This window comes from Culex pipiens, chromosome 3 (assembly GCF_016801865.2).
Source record: "Culex pipiens pallens isolate TS chromosome 3, TS_CPP_V2, whole genome shotgun sequence".
Lineage (NCBI taxonomy): Eukaryota > Metazoa > Arthropoda > Insecta > Diptera > Culicidae > Culex > Culex pipiens.
The window spans coordinates 122,175,124-122,193,463 of NC_068939.1; the positions used below are offsets into that span (position 1 = coordinate 122,175,124).

Sequence of the window (18,340 nt, forward strand, 5' to 3'; positions counted from 1 at the left end):
TATTTTGTTATGGGACTATTGTTGAATTTTAATTCAGTCAGAGTAGTAATCAGAGTCAGTTATGAGGCACGATATGTATAAATGGTTTAAAACGGGACTATTTTTCACATGATTGCATTCTTTCAAAATTTATAATTTAATGCATCACGTGCTTCGTTTGCCGAAGAATAATTATTTTTTATCTTCTGACCCATTCACTGGTGCCACATTCCTCGGGCGGGAGCAAACTCATTGCGATAAACGCTGCCCAGATGAAAAAATCTGAAACGATGTGATAAAAATTGTGGAAAAACTTTCTAATTAGATGAGCACGACCGGTTTTTATCATTTTTGGTGTTCTATCCTGCCTGCAAAGAAGATGATGGTGTTGCTGTATGTGTGCAAAGGTGTGTGTGTATGTGTGTGTGTGCTCCATTCGTCTGCGTTGATGTAGGTGACCAGCTGGAAATAAAAGTCGAGAGAGAAAAACAAGAAAAAAGAAACTCCCATTTCCCGCCGCCACGGGGCATCATCCCGCACTTTTTTTTCCTGCTTCTTGTTCCTGTAGAATTTATGCTTTAATTTCGCTCCAGTTAGCATATTTCGCAGCACACAGAATCACAACGAGGGAGAGTGCAACGTTAACGACATGCACACAGACACACGACGGAGCAAGCTCAACTTAATTAAAGCGAAAACGATGGTGAACACACAAAAAAGAGCAAGAAGAAAATAAAAAAAAAAAAACGAAAAGCCACAGGAATGCATCACAGACAGTGAGAAACGAGCTTTTTTTTGGGAGTCGGTTGTGCTAGAGCTTTCGGTATCATTGCACTTGTGGTGGTCAAGGTTTTTGTGGGTCTTTTCAAGGGTTGTTCACTTTAATGTTTTGTTCAAGACCAACTTCAATTGTTTGTCGAATAGCAAGATAAAACATTTACAGTTAGCTTCATTACTCAGAAATAGAGTGTAGAAAATATTTAAATTCATGAAAGTTTTAGATTTAAATTTCCATGAATTTTTAAACGCATACAAATGTGAAATGTTCCATTTGGAACCGTCGCAAAAACAAAAATCAAGGCAATTATCAGCCAAATTTTCAAAAATGTCGATCAAGCTTACTAAACCTTTTGTTAGAATATTTAAAATAATCTACAGGAATAAAAGCATGTTGTTATCTAACAATTTTAGCATATTTTCAAGTATTTCAAATATTACTGAAATTGAGGTGAACAGTTCAGCAAATTGTTATTCATTAACAAATATATTGTTGTCAATCTTATTTAAATTATCTCAAAACCAAAAATTAAAAAAAGAGTGTGCCTAAAATGAGAAATGTTGGAAAAGACATATTTGCATGCTTTATCTCGAAATGAACTGTTCATAATAACATCTTGATGATATTGGTATAATTTCAATTCATATCAATATTTTTAATTTTTTCATTTTCGATATGTTTTAGGGGACATCAAATTCAAAAATTGTTTGACCGAGTTATGATTTTTGTCATCAATACTATTTTTTTTTCAAAAAATCGAAATATTGGTCGCAAAAAATTGACAACTTCATTTTGCGACGTAAAATCAAATTTGCAATCAAAAGTAATTTGGTGACATTTTGATAAAGTGCATCGTTTTCAAGTTAAAGCCATTTTTAGGTAACTTTTTTGAAAACAGTCGCAGTTTTTCATTTTTTTAAATTAGTGCACATGTTTGCTCACTTTTTTTAACCAAGACTAATATTTTACAAAGGCGTAATATTGAATATTTGGCCCTTTTGAAATATTAGTCTTGATTTAAATTTTTTGAAAATATTGTTTTCGAAAAGATCGGAAAATTTTACGAATGTTTCATATTTTAACATTGTAAATCGGACCATTAGTTGCTGAGATATCGACATTAAAAAATGGTGGGTTGTTTGGGTGAGACTTAGAAAACATCAATTATCATGTTTTTAAACCATTGCATGGCAATGTCTCAGCAACTAAGGGTCGTATCAACAAAGTTCAAAAAAGCAAAATATAGAGAATTTTCTCATCAATATTTTTTTCAATAGTGGCAAACATGTGTACTAATTTGAAAAAAAATAAATAAATAAAAACTGCGACTATTTTCAAAAACGTTACCTAAAATGGCCCTAACTTGAAAACGGTTCCTTTTATCAAAATTTCACTAATGTACTTTTTGATTGCAAATTTGATTTTGCATCGAAAAATGTAGTTGAAATTTATTTTTGACCAATATTTCGATATTTTGAAAAAATCTGTATTGATTTAAAAAATTCATAACTCGGTCAAAGATTTTTTGCACAACCTGGAAATTTCTGAAAAGTTGGCATTTTACATCCTTTAAAACATATCAAAAAATAAAAAAATAAAAAAGTGTTTTTTTTTTTTGCAAATCAAGTTTTAGTGACAAAAAGTTAATTAAAAAATCACCAATTTTTTTTACCGTGTATCATTTTTTTTCAGTGTAGTCCATATCCATACTTACAACTTTGCCGAAGACACCAAATCGATCAAAAAATTCCTTCAAAAGATACAGATTTTTGAATTTTCATACATCATTTTTGTATGGACAGCAGCCAAATTTGTATGGAAAATAATATGGACAAACTAAAGATGCAAAATGGCTTCTTTGGGCATACCGAAGGCACCAAAAAAGTTTCAGTCGAATTAAAAAATACAAAAATTAAAATTAAAAAAAAAACAGACCGATTTCGTAGAAAATTGCTAAATTGTATCAGAGTGAAGAGTTACATATTTTTGTAGAATGTCAAAAAGCATTTGAGTATGAATTCTTCTCTTTTTTCGAATAAACACCAACTCGTCGGTATCATTTTTCCCTTTTTCCCTCAAAACTTAAAAAAATATTAAACAGAGATATTTTGGGAAAGAGATTTTTTTTACGAATGTTATTTAAAAAATCGATAAAAATCAATGCACCTGTTTTTTTCTGAAAAGTTTTTCACGGACAATTTTTGTATGGACAGGAGCAGTGATGGAAGCTTGGATGGAAGAATCTTCATCAGAAGAAAATCTTTTGACGCCCATCAAGAGAAAGAATTGGTAGGGAATTCGGCTATCCTCTCTCGCACACGAAAGATCGGTAAAACGAAACTCAAAAAATCATCATCTGGATTATTTGGCAAAATACCGATTTCACTACTACACTTGCAGGTCACACGTCGAGAAATTACTGTTTGTAAACTAAACGAAATTGCTGGATTTGCTAACAATAAAACTCATACAAATTTTCAGTCGATTGATTTGCTGTGAGAAGTTCGTGAGCGATTTTCTTTTGCCTGTTTCACCTCCTCTCTCTTTCGCGGTGAAGAAATTTCGCAAGCAAAAAAGATTCAAATAAATAAATAAAAATATAAAAATGGCCAAATTCGAAGTCTTCTTGATCCAGAAATTTTAAAAGGTAAAGTCTTGTTAGAATTAAACTTTTCGAATGAAAAAAACTTTAAAAGTGAGGTCAACATATTTTATCCATTGATGAGTTAGTTAAATCATTCAAATATCGTAGAATCATATGAAAATGTTCTGAAAGCTTTGTAATTAACTTATTTCATGAGTTTAAAATCAAATTTAAGTTAAACTACTGGTTTTGGGTCACTTTAAAAGGCAAGCTATGAAAATAAAATTATATAAAACAAAAGCAAATTAAGCATCGTTCAAACATGCACCATAACAACACCAAAAAACACCAACAAAAAGCTCTCCAACTCCTCGCGGGATCAAAATGCGCCATACTTTTTTGAACTTCTTCTCGCCATTTTTGGCCTTGGGGCAGAAGAGCGACACGGACGCCTCGCGCTCGCCCGACTCCTGGCAGCACATGCAGGACCGCTCCATCTGCCAGATCTTGCTGCCGGACACCTGGATGTAGCTGGCGCAGCGGCCAACGCACGCAAACGACGGAATCGGCTTCGGGACGCAGCCCGGGTACTGCAGCACGTGGATCACCGGCGTCACCTGGCAGTCGTCCGCCGTGTAGTGCTGGATGTCGTCTGAAGAGTGGTGTAGTGATGTGGTGGTGCAGTGTGTGGGGTGAGATTGTGCCAAAAAAAAAAAACCATGTGGGATACAGAAAAGAAAGGGTCGAAAATCGTAAATCACTCAGCAAATAAATGTAGAGGTGCACAACAACTTTGAGACAGGTTAGGGATTGGCTTTCAAAAGATGTATGATTTATACTACAAAGTTGATGTTTGTTTCATGGTGGTTTGGTCTGTTGGTTGGTTGGTTGGCTGGCTTGTGGCTGGATGAAAGAATGGTGGTGCTTTTGTTTGTGAAAGAAAAACAGGTGGATTATCGCAGTGAAAAATGTTTAATCTTGGAAGATTGAAAATATGATGGTTGAACATTACCTCATTATTGTGTAGCTTTACGTAAAATGTGTTAAAAAGAAGAAAAAATCGACCAAAACTTAAATTTACCGGTTTCAGATGTCAAATTACACACAAAATATGTCGCCATTCCCAGATGCATTATTACCATTTTTTTGGGCAATGAAACATCTATTGAAATCAGTAGCGTGACCAGGCTTCCCCCAATTTTGATTGCGATACCAAGAAATTTTTTCTCTAATTTTTAAGTCGCGAAAAATATAAAATTGTTGAATCTGATGATTTAAAATAAAAAGTTCTTTACAAGCAAAGATCCAGAGTTACACTTTTAAGGCTTTCTTTTACAAGGCATCGCAATCATGGTTTGATCTTGTAAAATTAAAACGAAAAAGGATTGCGATATAAACTTACAAATAAATATATGAGCGTGCGCATCATTTTTATGTTTTGATTTTCAAAATGTTCGCTTTAAAGCTGTACAGTTTTATACAAAAATGAATATCTACTTCACATTTTCATGTGTATTCATGGTTTTTTTTCTTCCTTAAACCATTATTTTTTTAAATTGTTTATTCCACCTCCATTAGCTGGAAAAAGTATCCAAATCATATTTTTTTTATATGTGTTTTGCAATTATCATTTACATCTATTCACAGCAAAAAATTCGATGATAAAATCGCATGCAAAAGCATGCACATCAGCTTCGTACAATTTTTGTAAACACAAAAAAAAATGTTGCAACCGACGAGATTCAAACCCAGCACCAACAGTAAGGACTGGTGCCTTTGCCCGCTCGGCCATCAGACCGATAAAGCATGGTAGGCATAAACGCATATGGGTCATTCCAGGGCAACTGGGTACACTTTTGGACTCGACCTTCACCGATTTGGACCAAACTTGAAGGGAACATTCATCTATCGACAGTTAACAGAAATCCCAAGTTTGGTCCTGGATGGATCATCCCTCTATTTTTGGCACCGCCCTCTTTTTTGACGATTTTCTAATAGTAGTTTATGCAACAAGTTGCAAAAAGAGTACTTTTTCAGCACGAGTCGTACATTTATCCAACGAGGTTCACCGTGTTCTGTGCAATGGAATTTAACAAAAATTCTAAATGATTCTAAATGATGATCGATCCCAAACATGCTGATAATGATTTGAAACGCAGAGAAATGCATTTCTATTATTTTCAGTAGCTTAGACTTTTACTTCCTTTAAAATTTAGACGTTTGAATTGAAAAAAATGCCCTCTTATTTTTCGGACCGATTTTGATGGAAGGGGGGGGGGGGGCATTTGCAACGGCCTAACTGAAGTCTTAAAAATTATTGGACTGCAATTTATGTTTTTTTGGCAAAAAACACATAAAAAACGTTACACAAAAGTTTAGGTGTTTGCCCCTAAAACAGATAAGAAAATTTCAAAAATTTAAACATGCAAATTTTGGGAATTTATTATTTTTTGCAAAAAAAAATTAAAAAAGAAGAAAAAACAAGTAGGGGAGTTTGGGGTAATATGAACAGTAGGGGTAATTTGGACACCCCTTTAAAAATCACTTTTTCTTTGGATATAAAGTGAAAACGGCAATTTAAGTGAAAAGGCTAGTACTAGTAATGGCCAAGGAGTATGGACAAACCAAAAAAATTGGAATAGGTTAAGTAGTTTTGGTATAATATGTAAAAGTTTCCAAAGGCCGACTGACACTGCCTTTAGTTCTAATTTTTGAGGGTTGGGAAATAAGGTTTTGCAGGGATTATATGGCAAAAAAGCGGACAATTTTTGTTTAAGGGGTTTACTTGGACGATGCCTGAGATATGTACGTATAAATATTGTGCATTTTATCCATTTTTATCATCAAAAATTTCAATTTTTTATAGAACATGCTATGGGGGTAATTTGGACATGGCTAGTGGGGTAATTTGGGCATACCTGAAAGTCTACATGTCAGGCAAAAAATGTAGCTTTCATGCTTTGTCGGAGTTTTCAAAGCGATTCAGATAAATTTAGAGGTATTTAAAATGTCAAAACACTCAAAAAGGAATGTGACCAATTAGAACATTCACAAAACCCCTATTTTTTAATTTAGATAAATTTATTTCAATATTTGAATTGATGAAAATTTGATAACTGCACATTAGGAGTTCAAATAAACTCTAATGTAGATTTTTAGAATTATTTTCTTTGACATTTCTAATTTCTATATGCTGGTTTACAATAATATTCAAATTTAGAGGGCTATGGAATCTAAAATTTAAACAAAAATGATAGTTTCAGGTTAATTAGTTCTATATAAAGATTGGTTCCGATAAATCTAAACGATACCTTAATCACTATAAACTATACTTGTGCCTAATCCAGTATCAATGTTTAAATCATTTCAGAATGGATGATTAAATTATGTATACAACACTGAACTATTTGTTATCTTCCTATTGAATTATAATTCTATCACAAAATCATTATTTGAACCTTTAATGAAATAATTTCTAATTTTTCCTTTAATAAAAGCAATTACAAAACCAGGTTTAAGGATTTAAAACATGCTTAAAAAATCAAATGTTAAACTTATTCTTCAACGTGTGTCCAAATTACCCCAAAAAAGGTGTCCATATTACCCCACAAATTACCCCAAAAAAGGTGTCCATATTACCCCACAAGGTAAACATTTACGTACGATTTTTTATGAACATGCTGTGTGGACCACAGAAAATGCTTGAAGTGGACTTTCGTGGTGTTTCCTCCATTGATGTGTGTGAAATCTGGTTTGTTACATGTTTTCCATCAACCGACAAAGAGGAAGGGTAGGAGGAGCTGGTTATGTTGGGGAACTACATCTTTAGGGGAAGTCAACTGAAATTTGGTGAGATCCATCCAAAAAGCATAAATAATAAAAAATCTGCTTACTTAATACGTGCTGGGTCTTTGTCCATTTGACAAGGATCCGGAAAATCTAAATAACGTTTGAATCCGACTGATGCAAACGTTCTTCAGGGCGGGGCTTGTCGATTCAAGCTGAGGTACCTCGCGCACGGCTAGCCTGCATAGAAATCACCGAAGCTCGGCAGAGCTAACACCTTCCAAATGCCTATGCGAGTTATTTGCATGTATAGAATATAAATCTAATATACCGTAAACCGGGTTGACTTTGATAGGATTTCAATTTGTTTTTGGAATATTTGCCAACAGGTAAGGTTTTTCAATAGTGTTTAGACAAATAGTTACGTTAAAAACTCTTAGTTTGAATTCCGGGGTGACTTATATAGTCATATTTTTTCTTGTTAAAATCATATTTTAGATTTTCAAACATTATTTGTACGTTAAATGTACCATCACTAAAGTAACTGATATAGTTTTTAAGAAAAAAACGTTACTTAATCCACCTTTAGGTGGTTGGTGCCTTCCTTTATTCAATTCATTCAGTAAAAATAGCAATATCCCGCGTTGATTTAAATAATTCGTTTGTGACAGAGCACAAGACAAGACCTTCCTCTAGCATCGTAGCTCGGGAGGCACGGCGACAAGTATTTAGTAAACGTTATTATACAACTTCTCTTTATAGCACGAAGCTAACTGCTCAATCATTAAGTTTTAGCCTAAAAAAGTGTTCAAGTTTAAAATCTGTCCCAATAACTTCATATCATTTTGGTCATATCTTTCCACAGCCGGCTGTCTAAGATTTTAACCATTTATTAAACTCAACAGCAAATAAACGGGAATTGTCTCATCAGCAGCACCCGATTGTTTGCCTTGAGAATAATACATCACCCTATAAACAATACATATTGATTTTTGGGTCACATCATCATCGTCTATGATGAATCCTGATCATTACCCTTACCTACTAACAAAATCCCAAGTAGAAGTAGTTTTTTCCGGCACACGTGGGGGTGTGGATATTGTATAGAACCCACCCTTGGTAGCAACCTGTGCATACTAACATTCCCGTCCCATTCCCCCGAGATCTACAAACTGACATGGCGGGCGCCGTTGGTGGCCAACGACTGCTACCTATTTTTTCTAGCTCTAGTTTTGAAAATCTTGATGTTTTATCTTTTCAACGCATTCATACATGCTGTTGATAAGAGAAACGTCACTAGAACGTTGAAGCGTACGATCAGTCGAGTTGATAGGGTATTGCGGTCCTGTTCAGCAACGGAGAAGGACAACCATGGGTGGTCTCTCATGCTCATGCTCATGCTCAACGATAGTTCGCATGGAAGATTCAGACAATATTTCTATCACAATATCTGAAATCCGGCCTCCAGAAAGTGTATAAATAACACTTAAGTGCTGATAACTTCTGATAGGATTGTCAGATCCTCGATGTTTTAGGCTCATTTGGAAGGTCTTTCGATTATCTAACTAACGATGGGTCGTATGATGGACCAGGAAATCAATTTTATTGAATGATCTGAGATCCGGCCTCCAAAAAGTGTATAAATAACACTTAAGTGCTGATAACTATTGATAGGGTTGTCAGATCTTCAATGTTTTAAACTCATTTGAAAGGTATTTTAATTATCTAACAAACGTTGGGTTGCATAAGGGACCCGGACATCATTTTCATTGAAATATCTGAGATCCGGCCTCCAAAAAGTGTATAAATAACACTTAAGTGCTAATAACTTTCGATAAAGTTGTCAGATCTTCGATAATTTAGGCTCATTTGAAAGGTCTTTCGAATATCTAACTAACGATGGGTCGTATGATGGACCAGGAAATCAATTTTATTGAAATATCTGAGACCCGGCCCCCAAAAAGTGTATAAATAACACTTAAGTGCTGATAACTTTTGATAGGGTTGTCAGATCTTCAATGTTTTAAACTCATTTGAAAGGTCTTTTTAAGCCACCCTTTTTACAATCTTTCGGACATACGCCAAACTCGTTGTTTAGCATAACTTTTGAAGTACTTAACTTAACTTGCTGATTTTAAATAGAGACCTATCGAACCCCAAGACGGATCGAATGAGACTAATACGGTCAAAATCCGTTCATCCAGTCTGGAGATAATCGAGTGACAATTTTTTTGTCCACCCACCTACACACATCCACACAGACATTTGCTCAGAACATGATTCTGAGTCGATATGTATACGTGAAGGTGGGTCTACGAGGTCAAATTAATAAGTTCATTTTTGGAGTGATTTTATAGCCTTTCCTCAGTAAGGTGAGGAAGGCAAAAAACAAGTTTCATATTTAGTTAACTAAGTTTTTAAGCTTTTTAACAAAGTACATATACAGTATGTAAAAAAAGTATTTACACCCCTTGGGCACTATGCACATTTTGTGATGAAACATGTAAACAATTTAATGTTGACATAAACCTAGTACTACGTTTTGTTCAGAAACTCATTCCGAACATTTTGCTGCAAAAAGCTCATGAAAAGATGTTTTCTATAAAAAGTTATATAACAAATACTATTACAAAAATAAAAAAGGTGCAAAATAAGTTTGTACACCTTTCGAAAAATTAACATAAATAAAGTTATTTGTTGACAAATCACCATAAATCCAGTCTCCCAACTCCAAATAGGCATCCTTGACTGATTAAAAAAATAATTTGGATTGAATATAAAGTTTACTAATTACTTAGTATAAAAGTTTATATAACTCTGGAAATTCTAAATAAAACTTATCTAAACTTAATTTGCAAACTTTCAATTTAACTAAATGTCAATATATTACCATAGAATTGTTAAATAAACATTTTGGAGTGGGTATAACACCGTTTTGGGGGTCTTTGTATCGCTAGAATAGATTTTTCGTTGGAATTTCGTACCAACCCGGAATTACGTCGTCGGAAAATCCGCCGGCATCCGAACCGGTCCACAATTCACAAGTCAACCTATGTGGCATCGGAAAGGGCATAAAATTTCCGATCTTTTGATACCCATACATCTAGGTTTTCTATAAAACCCACGTTTTTAAATACCTGGGCAAAAAGTAAGTTTGATCCACGAGAACAAAAATTACGAAATTCCATACATTTTTGGCAGATTGCTCTAACGAAACCATAACAACGTTTTTGCCTAGGTATTTAAAAACGTGGGTTTTATAGAAAACCTAGATGTCTGGGTATCAAAAGATCGGAAATTTTATGCCCTTTCCGATGCCACATAGGTTGACTTGTTAATTGTGGACCGGTTCGGATGCCGGCGGATTTTTCGACGACGTAATTCCGGGTTGGTACGAAATTCCAACGAAAAATCTATTCTAGCGATACAAAGACCCCCAAAACGGTGTTATACCCACTCCAGAATGTTTATTTAGCAATTCTATGGTAATATATTGACATTTAGTTAAATTGAAAGTTTGCAAAATTAAGTTTAGATAAGTTTTATTTAGAATTTCCAGAGTTATATAAACTTTTATACTAAGTAATTAGTAAACTTTATATTCAATCCAAATTATTTTTTTAATTTGTCAAGGATGCCTATTTTGGAGTTGGGAGACTGGATTTATGGTGATTTGTCAACAAATAACTTTATTTATGTTAATTTTTCGAAAGGTGTACAAACTTTTTTTGCACCTTTTTTATTTTTGTAATAGTATTTGTTATATAACTTTTTTATAGAAAACATCTTTTTATGAGCTTTTTGCAGCAAAATGTTCAGCATGAGTTTCTGAACAAACGTAGTACTAGGTTTATGTCAACATTAAATTGTTTACATGTTTCATCACAAATTGTGCATAGTGCCCAAGGGGTGTAAATACTTTTTTTACATACTGTAAATGTTAGGTAAAATTGTTTAAAAGTCGGAATTTTGCCTGAAATTTGTTAGTACTAGATTTTTTTAAATAATGCATTTATACTTTTAAAAATTATTCCATTTTATACTGAATTCAAAGCACGAATCACAAGTTTTCATATTTTACATGAAATTTGTTCAACTGAAATTGCCTATAAATTTGAAGATTTTTTAAAATTGTGTTCCAAAACACATATTTATTATTATTTACAAACTTATTTAACCATTTCCTAGTGGAAAATTGTCTAAAGAATCCGAAAATGCATTCCGTTTTCCGATTTAAAATCATGTTCATTGAGAAAATCATGACATTTTGAAAAGTTTAAAATTATGACTTTTTTCAACATTTTCTTAACTATAGTTAACGAACTTTTTGAACTATTCAAAATATTATGAAACATGAAAAAAGCTAATTTAAAAAAAAAATTATCGAAATTAGCCAGTTTCGTACAGATTTGCTCATCTGTTTTTGACCGGTTTTCGAGTTCGGTTTCGGTCCAATTTACGATTAATCAAATTTAAAACTGGCTTGTTCATCTGCAAATTTTTTTAATGCTCTCAAATCAAGAACAATAAAAATTCAATTTATTTTAGATAAAAAAAGCAAATTAGTACTGGAGGTCGTGATGATTGATAGGACCATATGCAAACTAGCTCGAGAAATGCTCTCAACTCAAAAATATATTTTAAAAAACATCGTAATGTTCCGGAAAAATATCAAGTCACGTAGCCATATGGACCAACACAACTGATAATTGTTCCTTTCTGGAAACGATCTATTCAATAACGCAAACCAGTGTACACTCATCCCTCATATTCGGAACAGTTTACAGATCGGCCAATGTTCAACAATCATAGCAAATCAATAATTGAACATAATGATTAGCTTTTAACTTCATTTGAAAGCTATTCTTGCGATCTTTCGAAAGCTGTATCGAACAACTGCAAATCTTAACTTTTATATCAAGTTTTTAAAGAAAAACATTGACCCATGAAAACCACAAATTCGGAACACTTTTTTCTTACGGTTGTAAACAAACTTTGATTTTCTCTTGGAGTACATATTTTTAACAAAATAATGACTTCACTCACTGAAATCAATGAAACTCAAGCTTAGTGATGTTTTATGAATGGTCTGATAACTTTTTTCGTGAAAATATCAGTTTAATCCAGGTGTTCCACAATTGTGGGAGGCACAATAACATCCCACAATTATGGAACAGGCAATTTGGAGACAGTGTGTTGCTGCTCTGAATAAAATAGTCTCGAAATGCAGTTTTTTGTCCCAAAAGAACTACTTTTACTAGTGAAATAGCAAAAGAATGTCCAAATAAAGGTCCTAAAAATAGCAGGGGCGCCAGAAAAAATGCATTTGGCATACTATTGACAAAAAATCACAAAAGTGTTCCGAATTTGTGGGTGTTCCGAATATGTGGGATGACTGTACTGTCACAAGCATGTAGGAAAACGAAAAGAAACGATCTGTTAACTGAAGTTTGTACTCTTTGCAATTGTGGCCCCGATACACTTTGAGGGTATTTTACGATTTAATCATGAAGAATAGTAAAATTTTGCTTAAATTTTTCGAGAATCATGTAAAAATGTCAAGGTAAATTCTCCTACGACATTTTCAACACTTAACTGAGATTTCAAGGTTTTCACTATTCACTAACCGATCACAAATATTTGGAATCCTTGCACATAGCCAGCACAGTGTGTGCGAGCAACGATTTGCATCGTAATGAGCAACGTCCCGATAACATTGCTGGGCGGAGAATAACAAACGGCTCTCCTCAGAATTTCACATGAATCAAACAAATCCCTCAGTCCCTAAGGCACACTATGAACCGTAACAGTCTGCGCTCCAGGACAGATCCGGAAAGTTACCGTTACGGTACCACAGTAGTCCTTCGTACAGTTGGGTTTAACCTGCGTTGGACAAGGTTCGCCCACGTGGACATTACGCGTTACAGGGCTCGACTCGAGCATCATCTGCAAATAGCTTCAAGATGCTGCGCTGGTGCCAACAATAAGTATCAGTGGATGTCCTCGTGATATCCATTGAGCCCCATGGAGAGGCCAACAGTGCCATAAAAGAGAACTGCAGGGCAGACGGAATGGCGCACATTAGCAGTCCTTCCTTTCCCATTGACCCGAAATAGGACCGGGTCACGTATATCTACTACCCACGGGCGCACAACATCACCATCGTAGATTGACTCGGTCTCTGACTCTGGGACTCTGGGATGTGGATACAGAACTCCCTGTTGACATTGTTGTCGGACTGAGGAGAAGGGACTCTCTCTCTCTATTGACATGATAATGGTCGTCGGCAGTGGCAAACGAAGAAGTCAGAGCTTAGCTAACGTCCTGGTGCGGAGAATCTTCACCAAAAGGTTGGACAGGCTCATCGGGTTAAGGGGAAGGTAATAAAATCAAGCAATCCTTCACACGTCCCTTGCTTGAGCAGGACCGTTCCGGAAAGAAGCAAAAGAAAAGATTCCCCGGTATTAAAGGGAGGCTTGTAGGGGTCGTGCATAAACCACGTGGCCTTTTTTTGGAGAAATTTTGACCCCCCCCTCCCCCCTCATGGTTTTTCGTGGTTTCACGCCAAACCCCCCCCCCCCCCCTATATGGCCACGTGGCTTTTTCCTCCCAGGTGAAAATTAAAAAAAAAAAACAAAATAAGTATAGATTTCAAAAATGTTTATCCACAAATGATGTACCGTCAGTGGTGGTGACTTTTGGTCAAAAAACGATATGACTGTTGTTATTTTAATACAATAAAAACATTTCAAATTATATCGAAATAAATTTTGTTGGGGAATGCTCCTGAATTTACCAACCTTTTTCCCAGAATATGGCTAGTATAATCACACCGTTCATAAATTCCAATCGTTTTAAAATTAACTCAAACTCACCCTTTAGAGAGGGTGACATTGGGTCCATCAGAAAACAACACCATTAAAACCAATTTAATAATATATAAAAAAACTGAAATTCACTTAAAAGTGTGAAAAAAGTATGATATCACAAAGTTTAAGGTAAATAATAACAGTATAACAATTTATTGAAATGGTACAGAAAGTAAAAAATACTCTCAACAAAACAAGCAACTTAGTAAAACATATGTATTCAAAATTATGGAATTGCAGTGCAATTAATTGCATCCAGAATAAATGTGCTTTAAGAATTAAAGCTATTTTGATATATAAACAGCATTCATGATTTAATTTAAATGTGCTTTAAAATATTTTCTTAAAATCGAAATTAATTAAATAGAAAAGTTTTGCTTCAGGAAAAAAAAATTTCATTTTATTTTAAGGAAAATATCTAGTTATGAAAGCTCCTAGTTAATATTTATTTTATTCTAAACATTCATAAAAATCCAAACTAAAGCAACTTTTCTTTTTAATTAAGCATGATTGATTCCAATGATTCAGTGTGTCCAAAAAAGTCGAGCTGTTTAATTTTTTTCTCCATACAAGAATCAAAGACAGGGACAAACATTCAATATTACGATCTTTTCAAATGTTAGTATTATTTTTTTTTTTGAAAATGTTGATTTCGAAAAGATCGGAAAATTTCACGAAAGTTTTATTCATAAACATTGAAAATCGCACCATTAGTTGCTGAGATATCGACAGAAGAAAATTATGGGTTGTTTGAGTAGTAAACATCAATTTTTCTGTTTTAAAATCTTTGCATGGCAATATCTTAGCAACAAGCCAACAAAGAATTTTCTCAACATTTCAAAAATATTTTTTTAAATTAATAACTGCAACTAATTTTAAAAAAAGTTACCTAAAAATAGCTATAACTTGAAAACGGTGCACTTTATGAAAATTTTCCTAATGTACTTTTAGATTGCAAATTCGATTTTACATCTAAAAACAAAATTGAAATTAAGTTGCTGTCAATACTTCGATTTTTTTTAATCAGTAGTGATTCAAAAATTCATAACTCGAACAACGATTTTTTGCCCGTTCTGAAAATTTCTGAAATGTTGGCAAAATTTAAAAAAAATAAAAATAGTGTTTTTTTTTGCAAATCATGTTTTAGTGACAAAAAGTGAAATTAAAAATCAGCAAAGTAAATTACCATTTACCATTTTTTTCAGTGTAGTCCTTATCCATACCTACAACTTTGCCGAAGACACCAAATCGATCAAAAATTTCTTAAAAAAGATACAGATTTTTTTAATTTTCATTGCTGCCAAATTTGTATGGAAAACTATATGGACAAACTAATGATGCAAAATGGCTTGGGCACCAAAAAAGGTTTTTACCAAAAAAGGTTTCAGACGGATTCAAAAAAAAAAAATCAAAAAAATAAAATTTAAGAATAAAGACCGATTTTGTATAGAATTGCTCGAAAATCGATTTCGTGTCTTTGGAAAATTTGTAGACAACGCGCTAAAAATCATTCTTTTAGTCATGGACATCCAAATTGTTTAAGTCTTACTCTTACTTTAAATTGATTTTGCTATCGACTACGTGTTTTGATAAATTTAAAAAAGATTAAGCTAAAATTTATTTATTATTTTACATTTTTTTCAGTTGTTTAAATAGGCAATTATTTAAGATTTTTGATCCAACTTTTGGTTGGAGATATTACCTCAAAATAAATACAAAAAAAAAATAAATAAGTTAATTTTTCAATCTTTTCAATATCTTTGAAATTATTAACACTGGGACGCCCAACGCATGTCCCACGGATGCCAAAGCCTCCCTAAAACGTTGGAACGGTAACTTCAACTCACAGGTTTTCGGGCTTGTCTCCGCGGATTTTCGGGCGATTTTTTTTTATTAGAGCAAACAAAAGTTGGATCGACGTTTTTGATCGCATAAATTACAGATTTGATCATATCGAGTTCTGCAAAGTTTAAGGATCATCTAGACATCCTTATAATTCACTCAAAAAAATGGCCCGAGAACCAGTTGAAAGTACCGTTCCATATTTTTTAATGAATTTTATTTATGTTGATCTTGACGGCATTGTATTGAAATTTATTTCACAAATTGTTATTGGCATTTGAAAATTAAGTGACTCTTTAAAACTTAAATTTTTTTAATGTGTCTATATATTTGAGTGGTTTTATCTCAAATATGAAGTTGAGGGTATAGTATATTTTCTCAGCTTAAAGAAAAACTAATATTTTAGGAAAGGGCACCTTTGGCCCCTATTTTTTTTATCTTCAATTAATTGAGAAACAAAAACAATGTTTGCTTGAAGCTCGTTTTTTTTTCTCTAAAAATCTAAAATGTTTGCCCATGTTTCTCTTTGGCTCAATAGATGGTCCCTATTAACATAAAAAAATACCTACAACTTTGACGATGGATAGTAAACGTGTATTTTATGAAATGTTATGTAATATAACAATCCGAATTGTGTAACCCATGAAAAAAGGAATATATTTTATATCAAAATATTCATCAACTTTTTTGGTGAATCTTAAAGTATGTATCGTTCGTTTTTTCGTTACTGGTTGTTTTTTAATGTTAGACGTTTCACTTGCAAATGAGGTAGTGAAACTGAAATTTTGCGCGATAATCCTGAAATTGGGGTTTTTAGTTTCTTTGAACTTAAAAAAATATTGCATGAGAGAGGAGATACAAGATATCTTGAGTTTGTTTTAAGTTTCAAAAGGAAATCTTTCGATTAAGATTCTTCGATCACTTATAGGACCAGCTACGGTAATTAGCTAAGATCTGAGATTTTGATTTTTTTTTTCGCATAGAATCATTTTTAGACACTTCATTTATAATACATATTTAGTTTTTTGCCTTGTTACGAAAAACTTATAAAATTGTAAGCAATATTTATTTTTTAAGTTGTTCCAAAATAGAACTATCGAAGACTACATCTACTTTCAATGCAAATTTGCAAGCACATTTTTAGCTACTTGATACCATCAACAAAAAGATGAAATTGTGTTTGCATTTTGGTACGCATTTTTTAGGGTATATTAACTTTGGATACTGTCTCTTTATTTTTTAACAGCTTTTAAACTTTTGCAAAACGTAGTTACATGAGTTTTAAAAAGTGTACATTCAATTACAGGCTCAAAGTATTGATATATACATAATTCAATATTGAATTGGAAAATATTATGACATTGAAATATAAGTAATAATTTTAAACACAATAATTGTATGGTTTTGAAGTGTAAGAAAAATGTATGCATGTAAGTAAATTCAAAAAGCGTATTTTTTTGTTTTTTTTTTTAAGAAAAGATTTTTTTATAAAGGCCACGTGGTCAGCCGTCGACCCCCCCCCTCCCCCCCCATGGCTTTTCATGGTTTTTTTCGGTCGGATTTCGGACCCCCTCCCCCCCCCCTAAGGAGACCACGTGGTTTATGCACGACCCCTGTAGTACTGTGGGATGATATTGGATTTCTAACTGCATGTAGTATTCGTTTGATTGAATTTCAACTTCTTCTCTTTTCGATCTAAATCAAACCCCTTTTTGAATGCTACAATCGATTATAAGTTTAAGCACAAAGTTCAAAATTCAAACATTAATTTCCAAATTTCTACGAAACATAAACCGACACCAAATCGCATACATACTTGCATGCAACTTCACACTTGAAGTGTCCACTTTGGGGGCAAAATTTGTCAACTCTAAAAGGCGTCGTTCGTCGAGAGTCTCGGTGAACGGTCCTCGAATTAGACGAGGACATTTCGGGGCGACCCTCAACGCAGAAGAGCATCGACATCGATTGATAGCAAGCTTGCTTGCGGGCGTTTGTACGGAGGTCGGTTGTGCTCAACATGACCCAGCCCCAACTCTGGAGGACCACTTGACCCCATCCCACTGTCACGGGGGCTAGGAGGATGCTGTGAATTATAATTCTCTGGCCAGTTGGGTTGTTGAAAGTTTAAATTTTTGATTCATACCCGAGCAGACGGAAATAACTGGGGAATAACATTTTTTGATATTCGAAAATACTAGGCCAATAACATTTTATGTTATTTATCACAGGATTTGTTATTCGTCGTTATGAATTTTTTGTTATTGGATTGTTATTGTAATAACAGACTAAAAATATTTTTAGTTATTCTTCGAACAAATATTTGTTATTATTTTTTGTTATTTTAACAACTAATCCGATCATCCCAATAACAGTTGATGGTCCCATAACAAAAAAATGTTATTCCAATGTTGTTTTGGCTTTCAACCAATATCAAACCAATAACAAATTTTGAGATATTCAATAAAACCCGAAGAAATCCGTGCATTGTTGGTCGCTCTT

General features: G+C 33.6%; 2 protein-coding genes across 5 annotated transcripts in view; both read right to left on the reverse strand.

The window, feature by feature from the left end:
- LOC120413053 (uncharacterized) overlaps nucleotides 1–18,340 on the reverse strand; it is a 66,804-nt gene that overhangs the window by 37,614 nt on the left and 10,850 nt on the right. The gene's annotated exons all lie outside the window — the stretch shown is intronic.
- Nucleotides 3,645–4,027, reverse strand: LOC120413028 (bursicon; the record flags this gene model as incomplete). Its single annotated transcript, XM_039573702.2, has 1 exon — nucleotides 3,645–4,027. A coding segment is annotated over one exon (381 nt), but the record flags the coding sequence as incomplete, so codon positions are not given.